The sequence below is a fragment of the Podarcis tiliguerta genome (genome assembly GCF_965153285.1).
Source record: "Podarcis tiliguerta genome assembly, chromosome: 10".
NCBI classification, from domain to species: Eukaryota; Metazoa; Chordata; class Lepidosauria; order Squamata; family Lacertidae; genus Podarcis; species Podarcis tiliguerta.
This window is the reverse complement of record NC_139543.1, coordinates 51,804,235-51,832,234: the sequence shown is the minus strand read 5'-3', so window position 1 is coordinate 51,832,234 and position 28,000 is coordinate 51,804,235. Positions and strand designations below refer to the sequence as shown.

General features: G+C 44.0%; 1 protein-coding gene and 1 long non-coding RNA gene across 7 annotated transcripts in view; one reads left to right on the top strand and one right to left on the bottom strand.

Annotated features, from left to right (window-relative positions):
- The window catches only part of KIAA1549, a 105,879-nt gene extending 102,903 nt beyond the window's left edge, over positions 1–2,976 (bottom strand). For 4 of the 5 annotated variants that reach the window (XM_083401305.1, XM_083401306.1, XM_083401307.1 and 1 more), the window contains exon 1: positions 2,252–2,975. In XM_083401305.1, the coding sequence (XP_083257431.1) occupies positions 2,252–2,507 (256 nt within the window). In that variant the 5' untranslated portion in view covers positions 2,508–2,975. Of the gene's footprint in view, positions 1–2,251 lie in introns of all 5 variants that reach the window. The other variant, XM_083401309.1, reaches the window with a different exon arrangement.
- Positions 1–27,368, top strand: part of LOC310658978 — a 32,495-nt gene extending 5,127 nt beyond the window's left edge. For both annotated transcript variants that reach the window (XR_014502554.1, XR_014502555.1), the window contains exon 2: positions 24,697–27,368. This is a non-coding gene — a long non-coding RNA (uncharacterized lncRNA). The remainder of the gene's footprint in view (positions 1–24,696) is intronic.
- Positions 27,369–28,000: the final 632 nt, after the last annotated feature.

The following is a 28,000-nucleotide window of genomic DNA, read 5'->3' as shown; positions in this document are numbered from 1 at the left end:
ATACCTACCAAGTTCTATTAGTGGCAGCATACAGTGCACAGTTCCCTTTTAAAATATTAAATGGCAGAGTATACAATTAAGAGGTCCTTCAGATACGCTAAGCCTGAGCTGCTTAGGTCAAAACCTAAGGGTCGAAAATTGCATTTTGAATCGCGCTCAGAGATAAACAGTATAGCAAGCTGAAGGGACTCAACACTTTCCAAGAATAAGAGCACAGATAGATTATCTACAATTCAGAGGTCAGAGTTTCCTTTGCTGAGAAATTCTTATGCTTTGCTTGTATCTGAGGGAAGTTTTTAACACTGACATTATGTTTTAAAGACCAAGAAACCAAAATTACGTTTTAAAAACCTCATTATGACTTTGGAGAGGCTACTTCATTTTTTAAAAAAATTCACAGGGCTTTTCACCGTATCATCTGGCTGGACAACGTTAGCAACAAGAGCCATGCCACAATCATGAATATGCCCATTGTCATACTTTCCAGTTGATGTTAATGAAAAAGGAAAAGTCAGCTGTGTCCTCCTAATGAACAGTATATTTCCAATGACACCTTCAATGTTGAACATCTCACTTGTGTGCTTGAAAACCATACACGGCTGTATCTTTTATTGAGTCCACATGCTAAATCTGTCAAAATTACCTCTGATTTTCACCTTGTGTTTGACCCAGTTCAATGGCCAGTAAGATTAATGGAATGGTCCCTTCCCTTACTGTCATTCTTTTGGTTAGCTTCCATGGATATAATGCAAATGCTAAGGAAGTAACAGCACAATTCTAACTACATCCATTCAGAAGTAAATCATATTCAATTCAGTGAGGCTTACTCCCCGGTAACTGAAGTTAGGGCTGCAGCCTAAGACAGGAAAAGATGATCAAAATGAAAAATATTGAATACTGCTTGGCTATTAATAAGAAATTAAGCTTTTGTCAATGGTAAAATTACTCTCTCCAGTTATTTCTCTGGATGGCTGCTGAAAAAAAGATTTATGATGTACTATTTTAAATTAATATCTTTGATAAAAAAGAGAAAGAGATAAACTTAATTTCAACCAAAGCATACACTAGCAGGTGGTGACTTCTCTCTCAACTATGTTTTGTGAACTTTAGGATAACATTTTCCTTTTCTTAGAAAGAGCAAATAGGAGAAAGGGGGGGTTCTTCTACAAGTGGATGCCTGCATAAGGAAACCATTTGCTGCAATTTAGCAACTGCATTATAATTCTGTATATTTTTCTATTATCAGATGAAAATAGTCCCTGCAATTTTAAAGTACTGAAAAAATACTAACAAAGCACAATAGTTATTGTTTCAATTGAAAAACCAGACCCATTACGTGGTGTTTATTTTTTCTGAAGTGAGCAGTGTTTAGTCTTACAAAGTTGTATACTGGATTACCTTCCTCATTTCCAAACTCTGCGGTTCCACACTGAGCTCCCAGTGAATATATCTGGAATCCTAGAAATGCTACTACAAGCTAATACTAAAACCTTCAAAAGTGCCAAAGCATTCATAAAAAAACAATACTCCACCATTCCCCAGAAATAAGCAAATCTCAAATGGGCTTCAGCTGTACATCAGCTTTCAGATGACGTCATAGAAGACTGGATACCCAATTTCCAAACCCATTTCAAGTTACAGTGGAGCACAAGTCTTATATTTTAATTCAATTCCAATAGACCCATCTGCTACCTTTTTATTTATTTTTTGCTGGGGGGGTGTTCAGTTATGTAACCCTTAAAAAAATGAGTTTCTTATTAGGAGTGTCTTTCATTAAATAAAAATAAAAGATTGCTCTGGCTTACTTGTATATGCTCAATGATAAAAACATCCAGAAAAATATCTCTGTGCACAGAATGTGCCCAAAATGACACACTCCCTTTTTATGTGGTGCATAAAGCACAGACACAGCACAAGAAAAGAAGCTGTTCAGGTTTCATTGTCTTCACATCTTTTAACATTACACTGGCTATTCCCCAAAACACCACTAAAGTGGAGTGGGGGGGGGGGCACTTTTATTGAAGGGGGAAAAACACAATTACAACTAAAAGAAGAGACAGAGAGGGTTGATGCTAAAAAGTGGCCAACTGCAAGATATCCTGGCAACGCAAAACCGGAGAATTTGCAAGAGGTTGCCAGAGGGAAGCTTATCTTGGCCTCCAGGGTCCCAACAAAAGAAGCCTGAGAGTAGCACCTAGATGCCAGGTAGCATCCGCCCAGGACTGAAGCCAGCCTCCCCACATCCCCTTACCTGCTACCGGGGAAGCCAGAGAGGCCGGCAGAGACAGCAGCAGAGGCAGCAGAACCGGGAGACCCGTCGGAAGCACCAGGCGGCGGGCAACGCACCAAGGTGGACCCGGGCAAGAGAGCAGCAGCGTGACCAAGGCAACCATGAAGCATGTCATCCCATCCATGGCAAAGCCAAGCATCAAGTCATCATCTCGGCCCCCCCGCGCACCCCCCAGAAGAAAGAGCCGGGAGGCCTCCCCGCTTCCTCCTTGGAGCATCCAACACCGGCAGGCAGGCGGGCGGGCGTCAGAGGCATGGGGAGGGGGTTACAGCCAGGCGCCCCCCTCCCCGGCTCTCCAAGCCGAGGCAGAACCACCACCACCACCTCCCGAAAATTGTTGTGAAATAAAAGGGGTCGGATTAGAGGGGAGAAGCAGGTGGAGAGGGGGAGAGATGGAGGGAGGCTCCGAAGAACAAGTGGGCGAAGGCAGGAGAGAGAATCAAAGTGAGAGCCTGAACTATGGAGCGAGAGGAGGAGAAAAGGGAAAAGAGAGCCGAAACGGAGGGGACGGAGTGAAAGGAGAGGCGATCCTCTTAATGAGAGGGGAAAGTGGATCGGAGTATCCCGTTGCCCGGAGATGCGGGGGGAGGGTGGGAGCGGGAAGGCGTGGGAGGATGGAGCCGGAGCAATTGCAAGAGATGGAGGGGGGGGGGAGCCTGCGCTGAAACGGGGAGGGGGGATGCAAGGCTGGGGGGGAGAGGGAGGTCTTGCACTGGGGTGGGGAAGAAAGGGGGGTGCACACAATTGCAAAGGGGGGGGGAATCTAGCGAAAGGTCACATGAGGGGGGGGGGAGAGCTGCGCGTAAAGGGAAGGCGAGACCAGTGCGCCGAAAAGGGTTGCCAAGGAAGGGTCTGTAATGCCAGGAGGGGAGCAGGCAGAGGAGGAGGCGGTGGCGGCGAGGAGGCGGCGAGCGGGTCTGCGGCGGCTGGGCCGCGGCTCTCGTCTTCTTCCCCAAGCCGGAGGGAGCGGGAGCAGGCAGGCTGGCCGGCTGGCGGGGCGCTGCTGCCGTTCGCTGCTTGGCCTTTCCCGGCTCTTCACGTGGGAAGGCGGCGCTGGTTGAGGAGGCGGGGGGGGGAGGCTTCGGCGGCGCTGTTGCTAACGGGGAACCTCCCTCCTCTTCTCCTCCCGGCTGCTCCCTCCTCCTCCTCCTCCCCGGCCCCTCCTCCGAGAAGGAGCCCGCCCTCCGGCTTCCCGGGCGGGAGGGAAGAGAGGGGAGCGCGGCCAGCGAGCGAGGGGAAGGAAAGAGAGAGCGCAAAAGAGCTCGGAGACTGGAGAGGGCAACACCTGCGCGCGCGCGCGCGTCTGTATGTACGCGCGGGCGGAGAGGTGGCGCCCAGCTTGGAAGGCGCGCGCGCGCGGCGCAACCAACTCCTTGGCCGGGCAGTGCAGGGCGAGCGAGAGCGCGCCGGGAAGGAGGCGGAGTAGAGGAGACATTTTCATTAACAACCCCCCCCTCCGGTCCGCCTCACAACTTGGGGGGGGGGGGGAGGCGGGCTCCTAAAGGGGGGGGCGCGTCGTGATGTCACCCGCTCTGGCTCCGCCTCTCCTTCCTTCCCTGCTTCCCCGCTGCGGTTCCGTGCGCTGCGCCAAGCGGACGCGGGGCATGGGAAGGAGTCGGGAGCGCGCCGCGTGGGGAGCTGGGGGTTGGGGAGGGGGCGCCCTTCAGCTGCGCGCAAGGGAAAGCGGGAACCTCCTCCTTGCGCTGCGACGGTATTCTCCGATTTCCCGCGCCCCCCGGCGGCGGCATCCCCGGCATCGTCCCCTTTCCCGCCCAGCGCCAGAACAAAAGGCCCCCGAGGTCCTCCTAGGATGCCGGCAATGCTGGCGCGGTAAGCGCGAGGCATCTTTGCGGCGCTGAGTTGTTCCTCTGCCGGGCCAGCCTCCCCAGCCGAAGTAGATTTCTCTTCCCCGTCTTCTGCCACCCTGCCACACATACATCGCAGCGAGGAGGAAACGAAGCATTGTGCCGGCATTCGTCCCTTCAGATACAAGTCGCCCTCGATAAAATAGAGGAAATTGTAAAGTGGCTCTGTAAAAGATCACATTTCTAGTCTGGCTGGTAACAGGAGAAGCTGAGCAGAGCATCAGAATGCATGGCTTTGTAGGCTCCTTACCAGCCATGTTCTACACGAAGCTGTTTGCCCTTCTCGCTAAATAAATAGGCATGGTCCAATCCTGCTGCTGTCTGCAGAGAATTGTTGCAGTGGCACCTCTTTAACAAGTGGCCTAGGCAGTGGAAGCTGGCACATTAGGGCAAATGGGGCACTGCCCCACTGACACAGCCAGCCCCCATCTGCCTGCCTTCATATACAGTGGTACCTCGGGTTACAGACACTTCAGGTTACAGACTCCGCTAACTCAGAAGTAGTACCTTGGGTTAAGAACTTTGCTTCAGGATGAGAACAAATTGTGCTCCAGCGGCGCAGCAGCAGGAGGAGGCCCCATTAGCTAAAGTGCTGTTTCAGGTTAAGAACGGACCTCCGGAACGAATTAAGAACTTAACCTGAGGTACCACTGTATACTACATGTCCAGGGGTTATTGGCCATTTGCTTCCTTTTCCTTGGTCTCAGTTTTGCCCTCTTAGAACTCAGCAGGGAAGAGGATGGGGACTGAACTGTCTTTCATTGGCTCTGGCTCCCCCTACTGTTGGTCTCCCTTCTGCCCTACCAGGCCTTGGGTACCAGCCACCATTACATAAAGCATCAAATTGCCAAGCAGCCTCCTCCATGAGGTCCGGAGGGTGGCAACACGAGAATGGGCCTTTACTGCAGTGGCTCCCCATTTGTGGAATGCTCTCCCCAGAGAGGTTCAGCTGACGCCTTCATGATAGACCTTTAGGCTCCAGGCGTAAACATTCCTCTACAACCCGGCCTCTAGATGATTGACATCCAATGCTCTTCTAAATGTATTGTGAGAGGGAGGATTATTGGTTTGTTGTTGTTACTTTTACTAAGTATTTTGTGGTTTTTATATTGGAATTTTATGTGGTGAACTGCCCTGAGGGCGGTATACAAATATATCAAATAAATAATAATAATCCTGTGATCAGATTTTTCCTATCACCCTCTCTTTCTCCTCTTGTCTTACGATTCAGTGGCAAGTAGATATTTGTGAGAAAGAGGCATGACAAAGTTGTTTCAGTGTGTTACGTTGCTGCTGAGTGACATTTGGTGTCCACACATTCTCTGACTGGACTTGGCGGTTTTCTTGCAGAATTGCATCAGCAAAGGGAGGGGCCTGCCACCATGGATGCGATTGTACCTGTTCTAAAAGGGTTATCAAATGTGATAATAGCCAAAAACAACTGCTGTCAGTCCCTGCTTTTCGGAACGCCGTACATCAGAAACCTCTAAACCAATCCCTGCTGTCACCTCAAATCTATCAACATGCACAGCAACTGGTTCATTTCACATTATGGAAAAGGCCAAAGATTTCTAGATTTAACTACGGGGCGGGGGGTGGTGGTGGTCAAGAATGAATGTGAATATGCAGAGGAGAGCAACAAGCGATCCTCACCATTTAATTGGCATTTGAGCAAATAATTTCGCACGCTTTCCTAAACAGTGACAGTATGTCAGCTGGTTCCGGATAGGTTGGAGGCCTGCCCTGGTTTGAAAACAAAATAGAAACAGAAAGAATAAATACATAACTGAATTTTAAAAAGGACAGGAACCCCTTAAAAAATGCCTGCAGGATTGCAGTTTAATGGGCTTGTGTACGGTGTGCTCTGCTGGAGCAAATGAGGATTAGATCATAAGAATACTTTGAAGGTGTGATGGCTCGCGATGAATAAGAACTTTGGAAGTCATTAAAACTCATGAGGATGCAGGGCCTCCTTTTTTCCCCCTCCTTCCCTTCGCAAATTAGTTCTGGAGAATCACCAGAATCATTCCATGCACACTCTCCCATGCATTAATACTTAAGAAGGCACCAGGTGCACTTTCTGCCACTTCCCCGCTCCCCAAGCCAGTGGAAGGACTGCTGAAAGGAGCAGCTGTAATCTCTGAACAAAACTGCCCTTCTTTCCCAGTAGCACTTTATGCAACACAAAATTAAGGTCACATAAAGGACAAGCACAGGAGTATCCCTCCTTGGTGAACATTAGATTAAAATGAAAAGCAGTTCTCTCCCCCCGCGCTAAATAAATAAACAACCCCCTTTGCTTTGAAATTCCAATTTATTTATTTTTTGGTGAGGTTTGCAAATAAGAACCAGGGACAAGAGATTTCCTTTAAAGGCAACTCCATCCAAAGTCGCAGCACACACAGTTCAGATCTTTTCGATTTTCTTTTCCAAACGCATGATTCGAAAAATCTAGATTTATCCACAGACCAACCAGGCATGTATCTTGGACTTCGGATTCTTAGGGGGCTTTAAAATATCTGGAGGAAAAAGAATTGGATTCTGTGCCACCAGCCCAACCTTAGCCCAGGAATTTGCCAAAATAAGCAATACAGCACAGGAAAAACCCTTGCTGGTGGCCCACGCTACTTTATGGAAGCATCAAAATAATCCAAGCAAAATCAGGAAGGGGATCGATCGTCTCAGGCATCCAAGCAGATCCCAGACTTAATGCATGAGCAAATGCTTGTTGTTTTGTCTCTATTGAAATAATAACCTCATTGGTGCTGTGGGTTAAACCACAGAGCCTAGGACTTGCCGATCAGAAGGTCGGCAGTTCGAATCCCCACAACGGGTTGAGCTCTCATTGTTCGGTCCCTGCTCCTGCCAACCTATCAGTTTGAAAGCACATCAAGTTCAAGTAGATAAATAGCTACCGCTCCGGCGGGAAGGTAAATGGCGTTTCCGTGTGCTGCTCTGGTTCGCCAGATGCGGCTTAGTCATGCTGGCCACGTGACCCAGAAGCTGTCTGCGGACAAACGCCGGCTCCCTAGGCCTATAGAGCGAGATGAGCGCGCAACCCCAGAGTCGGTCACGACTGGACCTAATAGTCAGGGGTCCCTTTACATTTACATGCCCACCCAATCACTTCAGTCTGTGGAACTGGCATGGCTTAAGGTGCCACACAAGTGCTCATTTTGCATTTGTAGGAAAAAAGTCTTTTAATGCAACAGCAGGCACGCTTTGGAACGCCCTGCCCAGTGACATCAAGGGGCACCTTCAATGTACTCTTCTTGGCGCCTGCTGCAAACATTTTTGTTTAGGAAGGAATTATGTAATGCCTCATGTGCTCTATACATTAAAAGCAGTACCGTACCACTTTAAACAGCCGTGCCTGCCCCTCCCAAGGAATCCTGGGAACTGTAGTTTGTTAAGGGTGCTTGGAATTCTAGCTATGTGGGGGTGTCCTAATAATTCTCAGGACCTTTAACAAACTATAGTTCGGGGGGGGGGGTGTTTTTTCTAGGCGGGGAGCCCTGACAAAGTAAATGTTAAAATAATGTGAATGTAAACAAAGCGCGTCTGGGCTTTCCTTGTCAACTCCCTGCACCCAAGCCACAGAAGGGCCCTGTGTAGAAGGGATCCTGGTTATTGATATAGTTTGTTGTTCTTGTAAACTGACTTGGAAGCTTCTGAAAGGCAAAATAAAACTAACTAACTAACTTCCTCCTTTGATTAAGCCTTAACCCTCTCCACCATCTAACTGCTTCCACTAATGAGCCTGCATCCAGCTCTTATTGCAGTCCTGCACAGATTAGCCAGTCTGCTTAAATTCCATTAAAGTCAATCGAATCTGAAGCACAATCCCTGCTCGGCTCTGAGGTATATAGCCTTTAGAGCGGAATGGGTCTTATTCCCAGGTAAGTGGGTGTTGGATTGCAGCCTTAAGCAATCTGAGTGTTGGATCAGAGCCACTGACTTTGCTTTATTCGCTCCAGATAGCAAACTTTGATTTCTTTTATTGCCTTTTAAAAATATTTATAATAATAATAGTGCGATTTTGTACAGTTATACCAATCAAACATACTTCAACCAAGCCTTTATCAATATAATTCACTTTGATCAATTTACTACAAATTACCAGTATGTAAAACCTGCCGCTGTCTTTTCCAAGACAGCAATGTCTTTTCACTGCCCCTTCCGTATCTGTTGTCTCCAGTCAAAGACAACCTAAACAAACATAATACATTACCACAGTCCTCCCATGCACCTAGCACATATTTAGGCAATTTATAATTGATGACAGTAGTCCTATAAGATATACATCCCTCTGAGTAACTAATTCTAGGAGAGTTGTGTTGTTTATATCCATTGTTCTTAGTTATATAAATTGAAATATGCTGAATTTACTTAAACTTGTCCTTTGAAGGTACCTTGTAAATATATATAGTTTGTTTGTTTGTTTGTTTGTTATTATTATTGTTGTTGTTGTTGTTGTTAATTTTCTGTATTTTTACATTGTGATTTTATGTTGTGAACCACCCTGAAATCTAGTGGTATAGGGCAGTATACAAATAATAAGAAACAACAAAAATGTTTATTCCATAGACCTTACAGCCACTTACCAACATTCATTCATGTTTTTATTATTACTCATAACCCTGCAATCTTTTTTTAAAAAATAATAATTCCAAAACCGAAAAAAGAAAAATTACAAACATCAAATTCAACATCCATATTGATTTTCTAACTTAAACCTACTACACAATTAACTAAAATAAAATATACCTAATTAGTCTAAACTTCTCTTTGCTGTATACAAATACAACACAGTTAGAAAATTTATATTAAAGCTTTTATATTATAAATAATATTTCAAATTCCCCTATACCCCCCGTTCCCCTTCACCCATGTGTGATCTTATTTTATTTTTACTTCTTCCATCTTGTTGTGTTGTTATAATTTAATCATTGTTCAGCTGGTTCTTTTATTATTTCCTTGCTTACCCCTGCACGTTTTACACGTTATCTATTAATATTCCAGAACTGGAATAACCCTGCAATCCTGTGGTCCCTGGAAGGGCATCCTGGTAGCCAAAGGAATCTTCTGTTGCTCTTGCCTGGTTGATCGTAGATGATAGAATCAGAGAGTTGGCAGGGGTCCTGAGTTTCCAAGCCCCTGGATGAGCTGCAACATGGGTAGGGACCACAAGTGGGGGTATGTTAGGGGCAATGGTGGCCAATGTGGAGCACAGCACTTATGAGCATCCTAGCCATTATTCTACACTGGCGCTTGTCTTCCTTCACATCTGCCTGGGAAACTGAGAAGTCCCTACAAGGACTGCATAGTAATATGGGAAGTGAAAAGTATGAATGGGTCGTGATGGATGAAGAAAGGGGAGACAGAGAAGGGAAGAAATTTTGCTGTCAGTGATATATGTTCCACAACATGGGCATAGCTGGGGGGCAGCCCAGTAAGTAAAAATACTTAATTAACTGACCAACTGCATAGCAGATAACTCAGTTCTGCTCCCCCAACATAAAACCTGCCGCCCTAAAATAAATCCTGGCTACAACCATGTCCCACAACCCACTTTTTCCCATGGGGACATGGTCCCTGACTCCAAAAAGGCTGCCCACCACTGAGTTATGCTACAAAGTTTTATTGTTTTCGAAGAAAAGGGCTGCAGCTTAAATTGGATGCAAGAGTGAAAGCAGCACTGAATTTAGTTCGGTGGGGGCGGTTGGGGGTGCATAATAATGACAGCAACCTATATTTGTTTGGGTACCTTCTGAGAAGAGCCGTTAATGTACCGAAAGCAATTATTGTGAAAATAAGAAATATTTGTGGTGGGTGGCACCAAATGCTGTCCTCACTCACGATGCCATATTACAAAATTCTGCCCCTGGTGGAAGAGGAGAAGCTAGAAATCCCTCATTTTTTGCTAAGTGAAAATGTATTTAAATGAATGAGCCCTGACATGTAGAAAATAGCTTCCACTCCAGAGGCTCTGTCTGTGAGCGATAATTTTTTAAACACGATCTGAGACTTTAGAAACACTTTGAGGCATCCATAAATTATGAATATATAAATATGCAGAAAGTGAGAAGGAGGTATTTCTCAAATTAGACTGCCAGCTCAGTTTTATGGCATCCTATTTTTGCCTTGCTAGTAGCCAAATCTGAGACCCCAGCGGCATAAATAGTGCAAAGGAATCTGCAACCTACTTTTCCCTCCTGTCTCCTCGTGCCTCTCTATTATTACCTGGAGCAGAGATTCCCAAACTGTGGTTCATGGGCCACGAGTGGTCCATGAGCTTCAAGCTAGTGGTCTGTGGTTTGTCTTTGAAGAAGATGCTTTGCACTGTTTGCTGCTTCTCCCACGGCCAGCAAAGCAGCCAGCATTTCCCTTATCTCTTTCAAAGTCTTCTGCCCAGCCCTAGCCACAGAAGGGAGGGAGTTGGCATCCTCCTGGTGGCCCTTCCCACTAATGTGTATGTGTGGCAAGGCCCAGAGCAAGTCAGACAAGTGAGAGCTTGGCAAACGCAATACAACTGAAGCACTAGGATACCACTTCAAACAGTCATGGCTCCCTCCCAAAGAATTATGGTAGTTTGTTGAGGGTGCTGAGAGTTGGTAAAGGTAAAGGGACCCCTGACCATTAGGTCCAGTCGTGCTCGACTCTGGTGTTGCGGTGCTCATCTCGCTTTATTGGCCGAGGGAGCCGGCATACAGCTTCCGGGTCATGTGGCCAGCATGACTGAGCCGCTTCTGGCGAACCAGAGCAGCGCATGGAAACGCTGTTTACCTTTCTGCCAGAGCGGTACCTATTTATCTACTTGCACTTTGACGTGTTTTTGAACTGCTAGGTTGGCAGGAGCAGGGACCGAGCAACGGGAGCTCATCCCGTTGCGGGGATTCGAACCGCCAACCTTCTGATCAGCAAGCCCAAGAGGCTCAGTGGTTTAGACCACAGAGTTGTTAGGCAACCCCTATTCCCCTCACAGAGCTGCAATTCTCAGGGTGTTTTAACAAACAATCCCTCTACCCAGGGAACTGTAGCTGGGGGGGGGGGGGGAATAGGGGTCTCATAACAACTCTCAGCATCCTTAACCAGTGACAGCTCCCAGGATTCTTTGGAGGGATGGAGGGAAAACCATGACTTTAAAGCAGGGGTCAGCAAACTTTTTCAGCAGGGGGCTGCTCCACTGTCCCTCAGACCTTGTGGGGGGGCCCGACTATGTTTTTGGGGAAAATATGAACGAATAACCCCACAAATAACCCAGAGATGCATTTTAAATCAAAGCACACATTCTACTCATGTAAAAACACACTGATTCCTGGACCGTCCGTGGGCTGGATTTAGAAGGCGATAGGGCCGGATCCGGCCCCTGGGCCTTAGTTTGCCTACCCATGGTTTAAAGTGACATCATAGTGCAGGCTTCCTCAAACTTGGCCAGATGTTTTGAGACTACAATTCCCATCATCCCTGACAACTGGTCCTTCTAGCTGGGGATCATGGGAGTTGTAGGCCAAAAACAGCTGGAGGGCCGAGTTTGAGGAAGCCTGTCATAGTGCTTTAAATGTATGTTGTGTGTGTGGACATCCCCTGCTTACACCCTCCTTCCCCCACTGTTTTCCAGTTTTTAATTCCCCTTGAAGCAGAAGTCTCCTTTCTTCTTCGACAGCCTTGGGCAGTGTCAATATTTGTGGTATTGCTGAGAGACACCAGGTAGCGAGGGGTAAAACAGCATCTAGCCCAGCGCATTACAATTGCCACAACAGGCGGGGGGGAATCATTAAGTGTTCTGCCAAGACCCTCAGGGCTTTTCAAGTGGTCCATGGTGGTGGGGCAGGGAGTGGGTTTGGGAACCCCTGACCTAGAGATCCATGCTCACAGATGCATTTTTGACAGGTGGCATTTCATTGAACAGAAGCAGCGTATTCATAGCACTTCCCCGGCTGTTTTCAGGCCCACAGAATGCCATGAATAGAAGGTCTTCAAGACTTCACACCAGGCAGAGTGGTCTTTCTTTGGAGCAGTCGAGAACTCGCCTTTTATCTCCCCTTTCAGACATTTTTGCTGGTGCTCACTTGCATTGTTGGCTGCTCCCAAAATTACTCTGAGAATGTGACCGGCGGAGGCCCTGGCCGCAGCAATTATTAAACACCAAGGTCAGACAGGAATACATGGGGCAGCTGTCGCAATGCTGCAGCAGCAGCATGCTGGTCTCAGGTTGCAGTCTGGGAATTCTGTTACACTGAATCTCTGGTTTCCTATGTGTTTATAGGAATGTGAGGCATCTTGTTTTGGGGAGAAGAATCCACCTTCCATTCTATAGCTAGGCTGGGGAACCTCAGGCTCAAGGGACAAATGCAGCCCCTCCAGGCCTTTCTATCCAGCCTTCATGAGTCTCCCCGGGGTCAGACTCCCTCCGTAGCCACACCTACTTCCCCAGGCCATGCCACTCACTTGCCTTGATTTGCATCCTTCCTGAGTGTTTTTGCCCGACTGGAATGTGTCTTCAAACACTGATAAGGCTTCTTGCTTGGCTGGATGGAAGAGAGAGGAGAGTGTGTTAGTGTGTGCAGAACTAGTCTAATATTTACATTTGTTGCTCTACCCACCTCTGCCTCTGACCTTGTCTGTGGGGTCCCTAGAAGGCTGCCCAGAGGGAAATGCAACTCCCGGGTTTAGAAAACGTCTATGTTTTTTCAAAGCTGCTGTTTTGCAGTGACTAAAGTGTTGGTTTTCGGATCCAGGAAATCCACGTGAACGCTCTGCTTTGTAAAAATACAAAGATCAATAAATTCATATATAATTTTTTATATATTTTATATATATATTATATTACACACACACATACATAGATATATATATTTACACACCACTTTTCCTTGTAAAAGGGGGGAAAACCTCAAAGTGGTTTACAAAAGATAGACTGTAACATCAAGAAAAATATCACAACTGTAGTTTAAGAATACAGTAAGTAATCTTTGCATCTATATATTAGGCTAGCTGTAAATGTTTTGCACTACATCTATATACTGTATATTCAGTAAGCCTTTGGGAGTCTGTCTCTGTATTGGATTCATTGCTTTATATGCAATTGTTTTACACACACACACACACACACACCATTATTTATTATTTACACACACAATTGTTTCTTTTTTTATTCTTCTGTGAAAACATGGTAAGCAGTTCATAAATGAAATACATTACCATTATATATAAATATAGATTTTTGTTTTAACAGTAAACTATAGTGGCATAACATTTCTGTCCTATAACTTGCACCACTAGCAAATGCATATTGCATGAGTTGTGTTCAAAGCATAACATCATAATCTGATGCATTTTTTTCATCAAGGTGTCAATGGCTGAGCATTTCCGTCATTGCATCCAGCAGTCATTGCAATCGAAAATACAAAGTAAGAGGGAAAGTATCTTCAGGAAGGAGGTACTAACCAGGGCTAGGATATGGAACTATTATTGGTGATTTTTGTCTCAATCGTTGCTGATCTTGCTACTTCATCTGGACTGCTAACCAACAGCATGAGGATCAATGCTTGCCACTGGTGGCGTCAGGTAGCAGGCCAATTGTATTGTTTTCCAATGCATGTAAATGCAAACACACATACTGTACAATACAGTCAGCCAGCCAGTTTTATTGCACATAGCCAAAGGCTGCCGCAATGTACACAGAATCATTCAACAATTAAAAGAAAATATACTGGATTGATACAAAAAACTTAAAACATTTATATTATCAAAACATTACCTACTCTAAACAGAGCTATAAAAGTACCTTAATACAGTATATAAGTTAAGACATTAAACAATAAAATTTATAAGCTAAAATTATCACATGGCCACTAATATATATATATAAAAATAATGTTAATGAATACTGTTCAATACATATGAATGTAAACAGCCCGGGACTGGCAAAGCTTCCTCCTGAATCCTGGGAGAGTGGCTGTCAATCACAGCAAACATGGGAACCCATAGTTTTAACATAAGGCTTCCTATGTCGTCCCCACCCCCCCTTCCTCAAGTATAGCTAAGTGCTGGGCCTAAATATTGAATGAAATCTATTATACTGAGGGTCAAAGGGAGCCAACAAACAGCCTTTATAAGGACTGGTTTGCATAACAAGGAGTGATGGATTAAATTGTGCAGAGTTGCCTCTAATCTAAGCACCAGGGAAAGCTCCCTAATCACAAGACACATTAGCCTCCTAAATGGCTCCCCAAGATAATGAGGCAAAAATCCATCACTTCTGTTACTGGATGTTAATGGATCACAAGGCTCAGCAGACACTGAGCTGCAGGAGCATGCTTTTCACTGGCATCATCATGAGCAAGATAACATAGACGTGGAAGTCTTCATGGGCTCCCGCATACAGGCATGCAAAGTGCCACATAAACAGGCAGGGACCCTTGTTGCCCAGGATGGAGAGACCGAGGGAGCAGAAGTGAAAAGAGCAGCTAAACTGGCAAAGCGATCCACTCGCTTGACCCAGAAATATATATATTTCTTCATTCATCCCGTTGCTCAGAGTGGTTGCCTGGCAACAGCAGCAGCACCGCTATCCATGTGTGCACAGCTTATTTTGAGCATCTGCAGGCTGGCCTGCCCTGTAGAGAGGGCAGAGAGATCCATCTCTTCAAAATCAAATACAAAGTATGTGATCGGCCTCACATATGACAATCCCCCTGCCCATGCCCAAATGTGTTGGTGAGAGGAGATGGATGTAATTATATGAAAAGGCCAAGGAAAATAGACTGAGCTATTTATTCCCTAACTCTTTGATTTCAGGTTACATTTTGTTTTATTTATTAAATTTGTATAATGCCCTCTACCCATACCTTTAATGGGACACGGGTGGCGCTGTGGTCTAAACCACAGAGTCTAGGGCTTGCCGATCGGAAGGTCGGCGGTTCGAATCCCCACGACGGGGTGAGCTCCCATTGTTCGGTCCCAGCTCCTGCCCACCTAGCAGTTTGAAAGCACGTCAAAGTGCAAGTAGATAGATAGGTACCACTCTGGCAGAAAGGTAAACGGCATTTCCATGCACTGCTCTGGTTCGCCAGAAACGGCTTAGTCATGCTGGCCACATGACCAGGAAGCTGTCTGCGGACAAACGCCAGCTCCCTTGGCCAGTACAGTGAGATGAGCACTGTAACCCCAGAGTCGTATGTGACTAGACCTAACGGTCAAGGGTACCTTTACCCATAGATCCCAGGGTGGTCCAGACACATTTTTTTCGAGTTTATATTCTTTTGCACATCATGGGAAATCTTATACAATGCTTCATATGTGATTTGTACCCTGAGAGCTTGATGCAATGTTCATTTTGTTAGATTTCTCACCATCCTCATTTCACCATAAGGTCTCAGAGTGGGTTGCCACAATAAAATATCTGATGATACAACAAATGCATGATTCCTGCACTGCAGGGGGTGGACTAGAAGATCCTTAGGGTCCCTTCCAACTCTAAAATGATTCTATAGAAAAGAGTAAAACAAAAACAAAGTTCCCTATATAAAACGATTGCATGCATACACACCACACAGACATTTAAAAATGATTCCATTTAAAAGAATGGCTCCAATACAGATGCAGACTGGGATAATGATCTCCATTTAAGAGACCTGTTGACAGGGGGAGGTTTTCAATAGGTTCTGAAAAGACAAGAGAGACAATGTTCTGCCTCATGTGGAACAGAGGCAAATTCTTCTATCAACCTGCCCATAGGATGAGATCAAGTTAGACTCTCCTTCAGATAGCTCTGTCACCCTGGGAGGGTTGTAAGCTGAGGTGGGGGCAGAACCAATCCAGTTAGGGTGCTGGGCATGTGTAGAATCACACTCGCCCATGGAAAATCCCTCCCTTGACTCAGAGCCATGGTGCATGTACTGCCCAGTTGCATTGCAGTGCAGGTTGCATTGAATAAAATATTTGGGGGGCCTGCATAATTGAACGCATTATGCAGTGCACACACGCCATTTGAAAGTTAATTCTCATCAACTTTTTTGGGGGGGACAGCATCCACAAACATTTTATTGGGGAGCTGGCTCCTATGTTGCAATGGTTCCAGTCGTATTTACTGGCTCACTAAAACAGTATTGGCAGGCTGCTGTTTGGACCTACCTGTTGGGTCCTACAAGGTTCCGTCTTGCTCCACAAGGCATTCAACATCTATGTGAAACCACTGGGAGGCATCATCCTGGGATTAGGAGTGCAGTCCCACCAACAGGCAGGTGATACCCAGCTCTTGTTTCCCCATTCCATCTGAATCAGTGGAGGCTATACAAGTGCTGGAAAAGCAGCTGGAATGAGCAATGGGCTGGATGAGAACCAATAAATGGACGCTGACTCCTTACAAAATGGAGGTGCTATGGCTCAGCAGTTCCCCAAGTCTAGAAACTGTGGAAATTCCCAATCCTTATGGGCTAGCACTCATCCTGAAAGAGAAGGTCCATATCTTGAAGGTGTTCCTTGATGCCGCTGGAGGGCCCATGTGGCTTCAGTGGCGAAGAATGCCTAGGCCCAGCTTTGGCTGGCTACAGCTGAAATAGTTTGGCTTCTGTTACCCATGCACAGTTAGCCTCTAGTACAGACTACTGCAATGCACTCTACATGGGGCTACCTTTGAGAATGGTTCAGAAACTGCTGCCGATACAGAATGCCATTGCTCAGTTGTTGTGCCGAAGCAGGGAGAGGGGATCATGGCACCTCAATCCTCAAAACACTGTACTAGCCGTCAGTGAGCTACTGGGGCCACTTCTGGGAAACTCTGTTTAGTTTAAACCAGGAGTGGGAAACTTGTGGGCCACGAGACATTGCTGAATTACAAGCCCTATAATCCCTGTTGGCCTTCTTGAGAGATGCAGGCCAGTTAGTGTGGCCTGTGGTCAGGGATTATGGGAGTTGTAGTCCAACAATGGGGACGCGGGTGGCGCTGTGGGTTAAAGCCTCAGCGCCTAGGGCTTGCCGATCAAGAGGTCGGCGGTTCGAATCCCCGCGGCGGGGTGCGCTCCCGTTGTTCGGTCCCAGCGCCTGCCAACCTAGCAGTTCGAAAGCACTCTCGGCTGCAAGTAGATAAATAGGGACCGCTTACCAGCGGGAAGGTAAACGGCGTTTCCGTCTGCGGCCCTGGCTCGCCAGAGCAGCAATGTCACGCTGGCCACATTACCCGGAAGTGTCTTCGGACAGCGCTGGCCCCCGGCCTCTTTGAGTGAGATGGGCGCACAACCCTAGAGTCTGTCAAGACTGGCCCGAACGGGCAGGGGTACCTTTACCTTTACCTTAGTCCAACAATATTTGAAGGGACACACGTTTCCCTTGCTTGATTTAAACCATGGTTTGTTCTAACGGGCCAGGATCAAATGGTAGTTTATGATCCTAGCATATCAATAAACTCAAATTTACAGCAACCTAATCCACACAGCAGATTATTCATGGTCCAGCTTTCCTCCTCTTCACTCACAAACAGCTTTTAAAGCGTTCATAATTGTGTTCCTATCTTTTTCGTGTTTCAAAAAAACCCTCACCAGATTTCATTTATATTCCACATTTATACAACATTCCACATGAGGAGATGGAAGGGCGAAATTTGCATCCCATTATTGCCACAGCAGAAGACGTTACGATGAACAGGAGTGTGCATGAGTTTAAAAATAGATCAAAGCTTTAGTATGGTCTACCCATCGCGTAAGGAAACAGATGATTAGCATCCTCTGCTGGATGGTGGAGGACAGTGCAGAATACTGAAGTGGAAATGTGCTTAACAAAGGGACATTGTGGTGTAAAATGTCAGAAACGCCAGTACTTCCATACCAACAAAATATGAACCTGGTGAATTTCTGCTTGTCACACAATGGTTAGATCCAGCACAATTCAGTTTCAAGATACAGGTTTTGCTGCCTTAAACTGAATTTAGCTTCACTTACTTAAGGCTTTCACACAAATGTCATAGAATTTAAAGGCATTTTAGACGTTTCGGCATTACAAGTACAAAACACAAATTACAGCAAAAAAAATCTCACCTTAGAAACATATTGCAATTGAACTTTTAATAATCCAATTTGCATTTAAGAAAAAAAAAATAACAAAAGCCCAGGCCATAAGTGGTAGAGCCTGTGTTTTGCATGCAGCAGCTCCCAGGCTCAAGGCCTTGTAGCTCCAGGCAGGGCTGGGAGAGAGCCCTGCCTTAAACCCTGAAGAGCTGCTGCCAGACCATGTGGACACTAGTGGTCTAGATGAACCAGTGCGCCTGACTCTGTATAAACAGCTTCCTGTGTTGCTTTCTATTGCAGAGCTTCAACATGCTAGTGATTACTGAGGAATGGATGAGGGAGCTGGGTATGTTTAGCCTGGACAAAAGAGGAGACCCAGAGGAGATAGGATAGCCATCTTCAAATATCTCAAGGGCTGTCACACGGAAGATGGAGCAAGCATGTGTCTTCCTGCTCCAGAGGCTAGGACCCAAACCAATGGATTCGAATTCCAAAAAAGGAGATTCCAACTAAACATCAGGAAGTACTTTCTGATGGCAACAGCTGTTTTGACAGTGGGATGGACTCCCTATGAAGGTGCTGGACCCTCCTTCTCTGGAGGTTTTAAAGCTATCTGTCATGGCTGCTTTAGTTGAGATTCCTGCATTGCAGTGGGTTGGATTAGATGACCCTCAGGGTCCCCTTCCAACTCGACAATTCTGTGATTCTATGATTACACTCTTCCTGGAAACTGGGATCATATGTGCGGTTGGGGGGGGGGCAGGGAGAACAGCACCATGTGTTTCTTCCAGAGCCCCCAGGTCTGCTGCCATTCTCTTTATAATGGAGGAAGACAGAGATATAGGAAGCTGCCTTATATCATCAGACACACAGGGAAAGAATGCCACACCAAAAGAGAGATAAGCTGGGGGCGAGGGGACTTGGGCGTATGGGGGGCAGGGAGAGGAAAAATAATGATTAAATATTGAAAACCCAATGTTTTTAAGATTCAAAATGCCCACATGCTTTGGTGCAATGACATATTCAGGAGGTCTAAAAGAGATAAATGATATGTTCAAGATATTCACTATTAAAATAAAAATACTCATTATACTGAATGATCTTAATAAACATGCAACGTTAAGAACAGTCAAGTTTCTTTGCTTCCCCTGCAGAGGAGTCAGGATTGTAAAGGGCACACGACATTCTATTTCCCCCCCGGACAAAGGAATATTGATTGTTGCCTGCTGCCTAATTGTTAATGTTCTTAATGAATTGGTAATAATGGCTGGCCGCTTTATTGCACTGACATTAAGAGGACAAGACAGATTCTAGTCTATGTGGTTCCTGCTAGCCTGCTAAAGGAGTCGCCACACGTTCACTGGCTGATTATGTAGTACGGACATGGGAAACCTGCAGCCCCCACAGATGAGGGATTTTAGTTTAGAGAAAAGGTGACTAAGGGGGAGACATGGGAAGGGTTGTGTAAAACTATTCATGGCCTTTAGGAAGCAAGCAGAGAGAGAGAGAGGAGAGAAAAATGGAAGCTGAATGTTGGAAGATTTGGGACGACAAAAGAATATACTTCATACAGTGCAGTAGCGAAGCTGTGAAATTCACTTGATATGATGCAGCGATGGCCAACGACTTGGGCAGCTATAAAACAGCCACGGACCACTTCATGGAGAATAAGTCTCTCAATGGTTCCTAGCTAGGATGGCTATGTTCTGCCTCCACTGTCAAGAGTCAGTACGTATCTGAATGCTGTTTTTTGGAAACCACAAGTTGTGAGTGTGCTCTTACACTCAGGTTACCCTCACAGGCTTCCCGTGGTCATCTGGCTGGGCTTTGTGAGAAGAAAATGCTGGGCTTGATAGGCTTTTGGTTTGATCTTATCTTCCCCAGGTAATATTGGCTACCACTTTACTGCCAGGGTCAAGCAAATGGAAGGTCAGTGAAAGGACTTTGTGTGTGTTTCAATTGGTTTTCCAATTGAGAGATGGGAAAAGCCTGAGCCTTATCACCCATGATCAGAGTTCAGAAGAGACAGCCTCCACCCACATATCCCTAATATTACTTGTATTAATTGTTGGTGCTTTGGGAGGCCCATTTTGACTATAAAAGGGAGAGGGGATCGAGTAAACTAAATATTAAAATTGAGAATCCCAGTGGATAAAGACAGACAGAATACATAAAAGCATTTATCATTCCTAACCAATCAATCATAACTGACTAGGACACCGAACAAATTAGGAAATGAGAAAACAAGGTATCACATATCAATTGCAACTTCTCTACGATCTCCAACATTTTCTACGTCTCAGAAAAGGCAACCATCCTATCGGGCAGGACAGATATTAAAAATGGTACCTAACACAGGCCCAAGCTTCATCACATGCTGTTTCCAAGACTTTTAGAGGAAACTAAAAGCAAGCCTAAGGCTGCAATCCTGTTCTCACTTACCTGGCCGTTAGTCCCATTAAACTCAATAAAACTCAGATGCGTATAGGATAGCGATCATACCCATGCCAGTTAAAAGACTAGCAGACGATGCAGTGACTTAAAACAGTTTAATGTAATTCCAAGACAAAGTGTGATTACATTTCTACACATATACAATATGCATATGTGAGTTTACAAATTCTGATTAATAACTCGTTTCACCTCAGAGACCGAAAAAATGATCAAAAAGAAACTGTGAATAACAAGCTATAACATAGTTCACCACAACGGGGGGCCCTTTCTCACCCTACAGTTAGTAATATTACAATTAAAATAACTATATTCTTCTATAATGCTTTTTTTCTGTTAAAATCATCTCATAAATTTACAATGCTATTATTAGTTTTCAAGTCTAATATAAATTCACTCCATTTTTCTACAACGAAAATGATTATTAATTAGAAGCACACAACGTCATGATGAGAAACACAAGCATTTTTTTTCTTTTTTTTAGTAGCAAGAACTTGATTGGTTAAGAATTAGTTTTCTTGTAAAACATTCTAAAGCCAAGTAAAATATCCATTCTTATAACATACCTATAATATGAGACTAAGGAATAGGTTACATATAGTTCTACAACACGTCAGTTTCTTTTCTGGTTTTTTTTTTCCCCCAAAGACATTACCAGAAGAAAACAAAACAGAAAAATAACAAAAGTGGGAGGAAAGAAAGGAAACAAAGGGGACAATTCACAGAAAAGAAAAAGAAAAGAAAAGAAACAATACACAAGAAAATACGGTTGCACACAATAATTTTCACAAAGTTTTAACATGGATTAACACTCAATACAGAACCGTACAGTGAAAGAATACAACCAACCAGGGCTTTCATGGGTTTTTTGAACTGAGATGATACTGTATCTAGAAAAAAAGCAAAAGCCTTACAAATATAAATCAGGTGGAAGGGTGGGGAGGTGTCTTTCTGCGTTGGAATATATTTCAATTATTCTGCCCCCCCCTTAAAAATTTTTTTTTTTCATGTAGTATGTGTTTTTCATTCAATTCAAAGTAGACTGGGTTTATGCGAAATTAAGAGGCATAAAACATCCCTTCAACTATGGGTTAAAAGAGTCCATATATTCACAAACACCTTCGCCAATTTTTATTTTAACTACCACAAAAAGACTCTAACGGCCAATATATCCCCTTTCTTCCTCCCCTTTCTAATAAAGCTATTATTTCCCCCTCTTTTGAAAGAAAAAAAAAATACTGATTTTGGTATAGAATTTTCAGATTATACATTCCAATTCTGTCTGTGTAAAAATTTGGCACTGGGAAATGCCTAGCTTTATCTTTTTAACTTCGCTGGTAAAGCACAAGGGATGAGAAGGTGTTTTCTGCACCTCAGAGAGCCGTGGTGTGGAAGAGCCGAGGGAAATACCACCTCAGAAAGGGGAAAAAAAATCCCAACATGTATAGAGGAAAAGAGAGAAGCGCTGCCTGCAACCACCCCAAAGTGAAAGCAGGGAAGGCTGCATTTCCCTTTCTGAGGAGACGGCTATGTTAAAAACTCCTTTGTGCTTTACAGACTCCAAGCCCAGGGTTTGGAAAGACAATCTATAGCCCTTTCAGTGGGGTTATGGTGATATTTCCACGACTAGCGTTGATATAAAAGGGGAAATGTGTGGTTGCTAAGGGCGGTAAAAGAGTTATTTGTTGTTAACCGTGCCCAAGGGCTAGGGAATCCCAACCTCTTCCAGTTTTCTTGAGGCCTAAAATCCTAACAGGCTTCCCATTAGGCTTTCAAAATGGCGGCACAGCCACATGCCAAGTTCACTTTGGTAATGTGAGCTATACTGTGGAGACCATGGCTTTAAAATGGCTGAAGGGGCCGGGGGGCTCCCCCTGAATCTAGTGGGAGCAGAGATTTTAACAAGGACCTAAAAACAATCTGTTCCTCGCCTTTTCCTTGCAACTCCTTGATCTGCCAGTGCTGAACAAATGTTAGGAACTTTGCTGAGATTGTCAGCTCCACAATGAAGCCCAGCTGTTTGGATAAAGTCGTTTTTGTGCCAATTCCTGTAGATTTATTGTCTAAAAACACCTCTTTGCCCAGCAGAACGTTTCCATCCATTGGTTACTCGGACAGTAAGAGAAAGAAACCCTAACACGTCAAACAAACATAAGTACGACGAGAAAAACGAATGCAAAAGACCGTTTGCGTCCAAACACATAATTCGCGACAACTGGTAATATGAAAACAGAACAGCATCCGATAAACTGTCATTGGCTAATAGGCAAATTAAATTTACAAGGTACTGGCCAAGTTCTTCATATTTAGCTTAGGGGGTTCCAAGTGACAAATGAGATAGACTGCATGATTACAGAATTATACAGCACTGCCTGTCATTGTTTCTCAAAACAATCCAAGGATTTGTTGTCTCAGTACTTGAGGACTTAATCACAGGTTTCCCAGCTGTGAGACATGTGCATGGGTTGCTGGTAGCTAGTCCTGCATTTTAAGATTTCCATGGATACAGCTGCCAATTGATCAACCCTGGGGGGCGTTGGGAGAGGCATACCAAGTGCAGGGCTTCCAAAAATTTCCAGGGACAGGTAAATGCCTAATGCACCTGTGATCCACGATTGCCATTTTTACAAGGTAATTCTAAGCAGACAGTTCTGCTTCCCATGATTAGAAGTCTGGCAAGCCCGCAGCATTACCCATCTGTGTGTTCACGAGCTCCAAGCCACTCGCTATACAATACGCCGCTTGCTTTGAATACTTGGTTCTCACAATGGTTATGTCTGTTCAGGTTAAGATTTCAGCGGTTATAATCCCACGCTTTACTCAGAAGCAAGTCACAATGTGTTTGTTGGGGCTTACTCCTTGGTAAGTGTGTTTAGGATGGGAGCCTAAAGGAAAGAGCTAGCTGGGAATTATTGTGCTTCCTGATTCGTCCCCAAGAGCTTCAATTATTATTCTTTTCTTCCTTCTTAATTAAAAAATAAATAGGTCATTTGTTGGGCTTTACTTGTTAATATGTACGGAGTGATTTGCTCCTCTTAACTTTGGAATTATCTGGTCTGACCTTCTACCTACTATGTTATATCTCAGAACAGAATGTACACATTGAAGACACAGTTCTACTTAAAAAAGAGAAAGAGAGCGCAAAAAATTAAAATGTTAAAGGGACAGCAGTGTTGTGATTCTGAAGGTATAATTAAAACAGAACATTTAGTTAGAAAGTACCAGTTTCAATGTAAACTATAAAACATCGTAACTATAAAATGCAACCAGAAAATGTTTAGTAGCCACAGTCGGTTGTTCAGTTCATATTGGTTTAAAATGTGATTCATTACATATCTTCGAGAAGGTCGAAGCACTTTACAGTAGCAATGAACATATATAATTACATGTGCATTTCAATATCACAATTAATTAAAATACATAAAAGAGTAATTTAATCCTTGGTTTCATTGTTTTATTTTTAAAGAATCACTCAAAGCAACAATGACCAGGGTGGGCATTTTAATATATATATATATTTAATCCCAAATTCAAGCTGGCTACATGTTTGTTTGTTTTTATTTTTAAAGGCTAAAACCAAGATGAATGCCCACGTTTGAGGTAATTATTGCCATTAGGTCACAGTTTTTTTTTGTAAGAGAAATATTTTAATCCTTCTTTATTTATAAAACAAAGTGTTGATCAAAATTCTGGAATCCTTGTCGAACCAACTGGGATCCAGAATCCTGATCAGGTGGGTTTGCTTCCAATGGAGTCAGTGAGCTCTAGAAAGTTAGAAACATCTAGAACACAGAGTCTACTCTAGAACCATAGCAAAGAAGCAAAAAGGAAAAATACAAAAAGTAGTGTTAAAAAAAATAATAATAAAGATGGATGGCATCCAATAGAAATTCCAGACCAAAGTATTTCAAATTTCCTCAAAATGTACTGGCTTTTTTAAAAGTTATGTTATTATTAGCTCCACCCCAGCACCTTTAGTTCTTAGCTTTGTCCTGAAAGTGAGACATTTCATTTGCTTTCAGCAGTGCTGCCCCACCTCTTTCATGACAAGGAAGGAAGGAAGGAAGGAAGGAAGGAAGGAGAGGCCTATGGGTACCATTCACACACAGATATTTGTGCGAACTGGCATGGAACTTCCCCTACAGCTGAAGAGTTAGACTAGAGATGCCACAATTTCTATCAGTGCAGTAAAAACATCACATTTGGGGGGGGGGGATGCTTTTAGTATTGCCTTTCTTAGTTTAACTACATTAAGCAAAAGATTAATATACATCTTTTCTTTTCTTAATATGCACACAAAAGTCTGGTATAGCAGCACTGCTAAAACTGGAAGGACAATACTAACCCGTACATAAGAAACGAGAGTTTCACTCTTATTTGCTATATTCAGAAAAAACAAGCTATCGGAGGCTCCTGACAACTTCTGCTAATTGCCCACTCAAAATGACACACTTGCTACATATATGTTTCCTTCTGCTATAAGAGCTTTTTTTCCGTTTTGTTTGTTTACATTCAGTGGTATTATTATTCTTCCGCTGGCCCAGCTTGGCAAATCCTGCAAAATACACAGGCACCTAACGCCCTGCAAATACATAAATATCCCTGTGTGGTTATTCCCCCACACCACCGAGTAAGAACAGGGGAAAGTATCTGCAGAAGCAAGCTAAATTCTTCAACCGACTGATACGAATCCAACCCTTACGACGACAATGATTTAAAGAAAAGCTACAACACGACCCAGCCACCGACTGTGATGGTAGAACAGAGCAGCATAGCCGGAAGGGCCATTTCCCAATGATCTCTCACCGTGGCCCGGTACTAGAGCAGCAGAAATCAGCTTTGCCTGACGGGAAATATTGCATAAGTGACCTGGAACTCAACAACCCATTATATAATGTCACTATAGTACGGAGTTGGATGGGGGGTACCTTGCTCTATCTGATTGACACTTCTGGGTCAAGAAAGTCTTAGCTTATGCACCAGGTGTTTTATACAGTAAGATAAGACCACAGTAAGACGATGAGAACTGGAAGTGTGGCTCAAGAGTGCCTAGTCCTCCCTTTCTCCCACTGCAGGCGCAAAGACCAATAGTGTGTAGGAACCGAACAAAAACTAGACACAGGAAGTGGCAGAGAATGCCACCTGCCCCATACCAGCATTTATGAACCTGGTGCCTTGGTGATGACCCACAGCTCCTATCAGCCCCCAAATAGGGGGCATCTCTAGAGATGGATTAGCTTTACCAGCACTGGCACAAAACTCCACCTAGTCACAGTAAGGTTTGCACAGCAGCAGCAAATAGGACCGAATTCTCCCAAGCAAACTTCTTCAAACGCAATATGTTAAATAAAAATGTTAAAAGCGTGACAAACGTGGAAGAACAGAAAGAAAAAATGGTACTCCGTAGGGTGTCTTGTCCAAAAAGTCACAACATGTGCCTGGGGAACTTTGAATGGGCAGAGACATACTCTAAGGTACATATTTATTCATATTTATTAATTTTTTTCTTTGGTTAAAGAAAGGCATGGGTTTAAATTTTCCTTCAAGTTTGGTAAACCATAATTTATTTCAAGCCAAATTTTGAGGTATAGTCCCTTAAGAATATAGAAAACAATGGATGGGAGACAGAAGCATTCCTTCATTGGCCTGTGAGTTAGTATGAAGGGGAGGGTGAGAAGATGAAACTATTAGTCATCATGCTAAGTACAGGGCCAAATTCACTGAAACTGGAAGAAGTTCAAAACAATGGTGTTTAGGTTGCAGTCCTATACCCACTTACTTGGTAATAAGTCCTATTGAATTTAAATGAATTTACTGCTTTTGAGTAGACATGTATAGGATTGTGCTGTCAGCTGATAAAAGATTTAGGGGAGAAATTAGCCAGGTCTGCAATGGCATTGCTTCCATTCATTAAGCAAGCAGTTCCTTCATTGCATACTATCATTTGGAACAGTACAAACTATTAAGAATTGCAAAATAAAAATAATATCTGCCTCCTTCCTATGCAAGGAAACTGCTACGGGTAAAGGCTTATTATATCACTGTGTTAACATGAAAATGTACACTTTCAGAGGGCAGCAACCTACTCCATTTTACAGGCTGCTTCCTTCCAAAGTTCACACTACATTAAACCATTTCTTCTCTGAGGCGCTGCAATTTTACCATGCACTCCTATATACCCCTACACAGAAGAAAGCCCCATGGAGTTCAATGGGACCTTCCTCCACAGAAGTGTATCTAGGATTTCAGCCATGATTTCACCTAGATGCTAGTACTGTTACACCACTGTTATTAAATGGTCACTTCCTCTAATGGGTTTTAACCAGACGTCTTCATGGATCCACAAAAAGCCTCCAAAAGACATGCCCCAAACAGCAATATTTCCTTCTCACTCCCTTCTTTCCAGTTGACTCCAGCAAACTAAAACTAAAATAAAAACACCAGCACCTTACTATGATTGTGTGTTTTGTTTTTTTAAAAAAGGTTCAGAAAAGCACTGTTTGCATCTCTGCCTGTAGAAGAAACTCACAGTTCTCCTTTAGTACTGCAAATGTTAATTTCATCTCTGGATGCTTGATTTAGCTACTTCCTCATTCACTCTGGCCTCTAAACTAATCCACCCTCTCACCAGGCTGGGATTTACTGTCAGTCCTTTTTCCAACCTAGCTTGATAAAAACACACATCTGCACTGTCTATGAATTTGTCGCCGCTACATCCAAAGCCCTTCAGTCTCCTGCTGTATAAAATCAGAGCCATTTTATACTGAAAAAGGGAGCTGCATGCACAAATATCAAAAACAAAGCAAAATACACAACTAAAACATTTCAGTCTATGTAATTAAAACCAATCCTTTCTTGCCACAAACCAGTCAATCACTTGCATTCCCGATAAACCAATGGAGATGAATTACCATATTTTTTGCTCTATAAGACGCAGCAGACCACAAGACACACCTAGTTTTTGGAGAAAAACAAGAAAAAAAATATTCTGAATCTCAGAAGCCAGAACAGGAGGAATCGCTGCGCAGTGAAAGCAGCAATCCCTCTTGCTGTTCTGGCTTCTGGGATAGCTGCGCAGCCTGCATTCGCTCCATAAGACGCGCACACATTTCCCCTTACTTTTTAGGAGGGAAAAAGTGAGTCTTATAGAGCAAAAAAACCGGTAATCAAGTATGGCGTAATGGTGCTCTTGAAGAAGATGCTCTGCAAAAAAAAACAACCATGTTGTAGAAGAGAATCAACATTTTCAGTTGAGTGTTAAAAAAGAGAATAGGATGGAGGTTCTTAAAAATATAAATACCATCTTTGTGTACAACTAGCAAAACTTTAAAACATCACAAGTATCAATAAGAATTAATTACGAACAGAAAGCATTAGGTCCTTAGGGA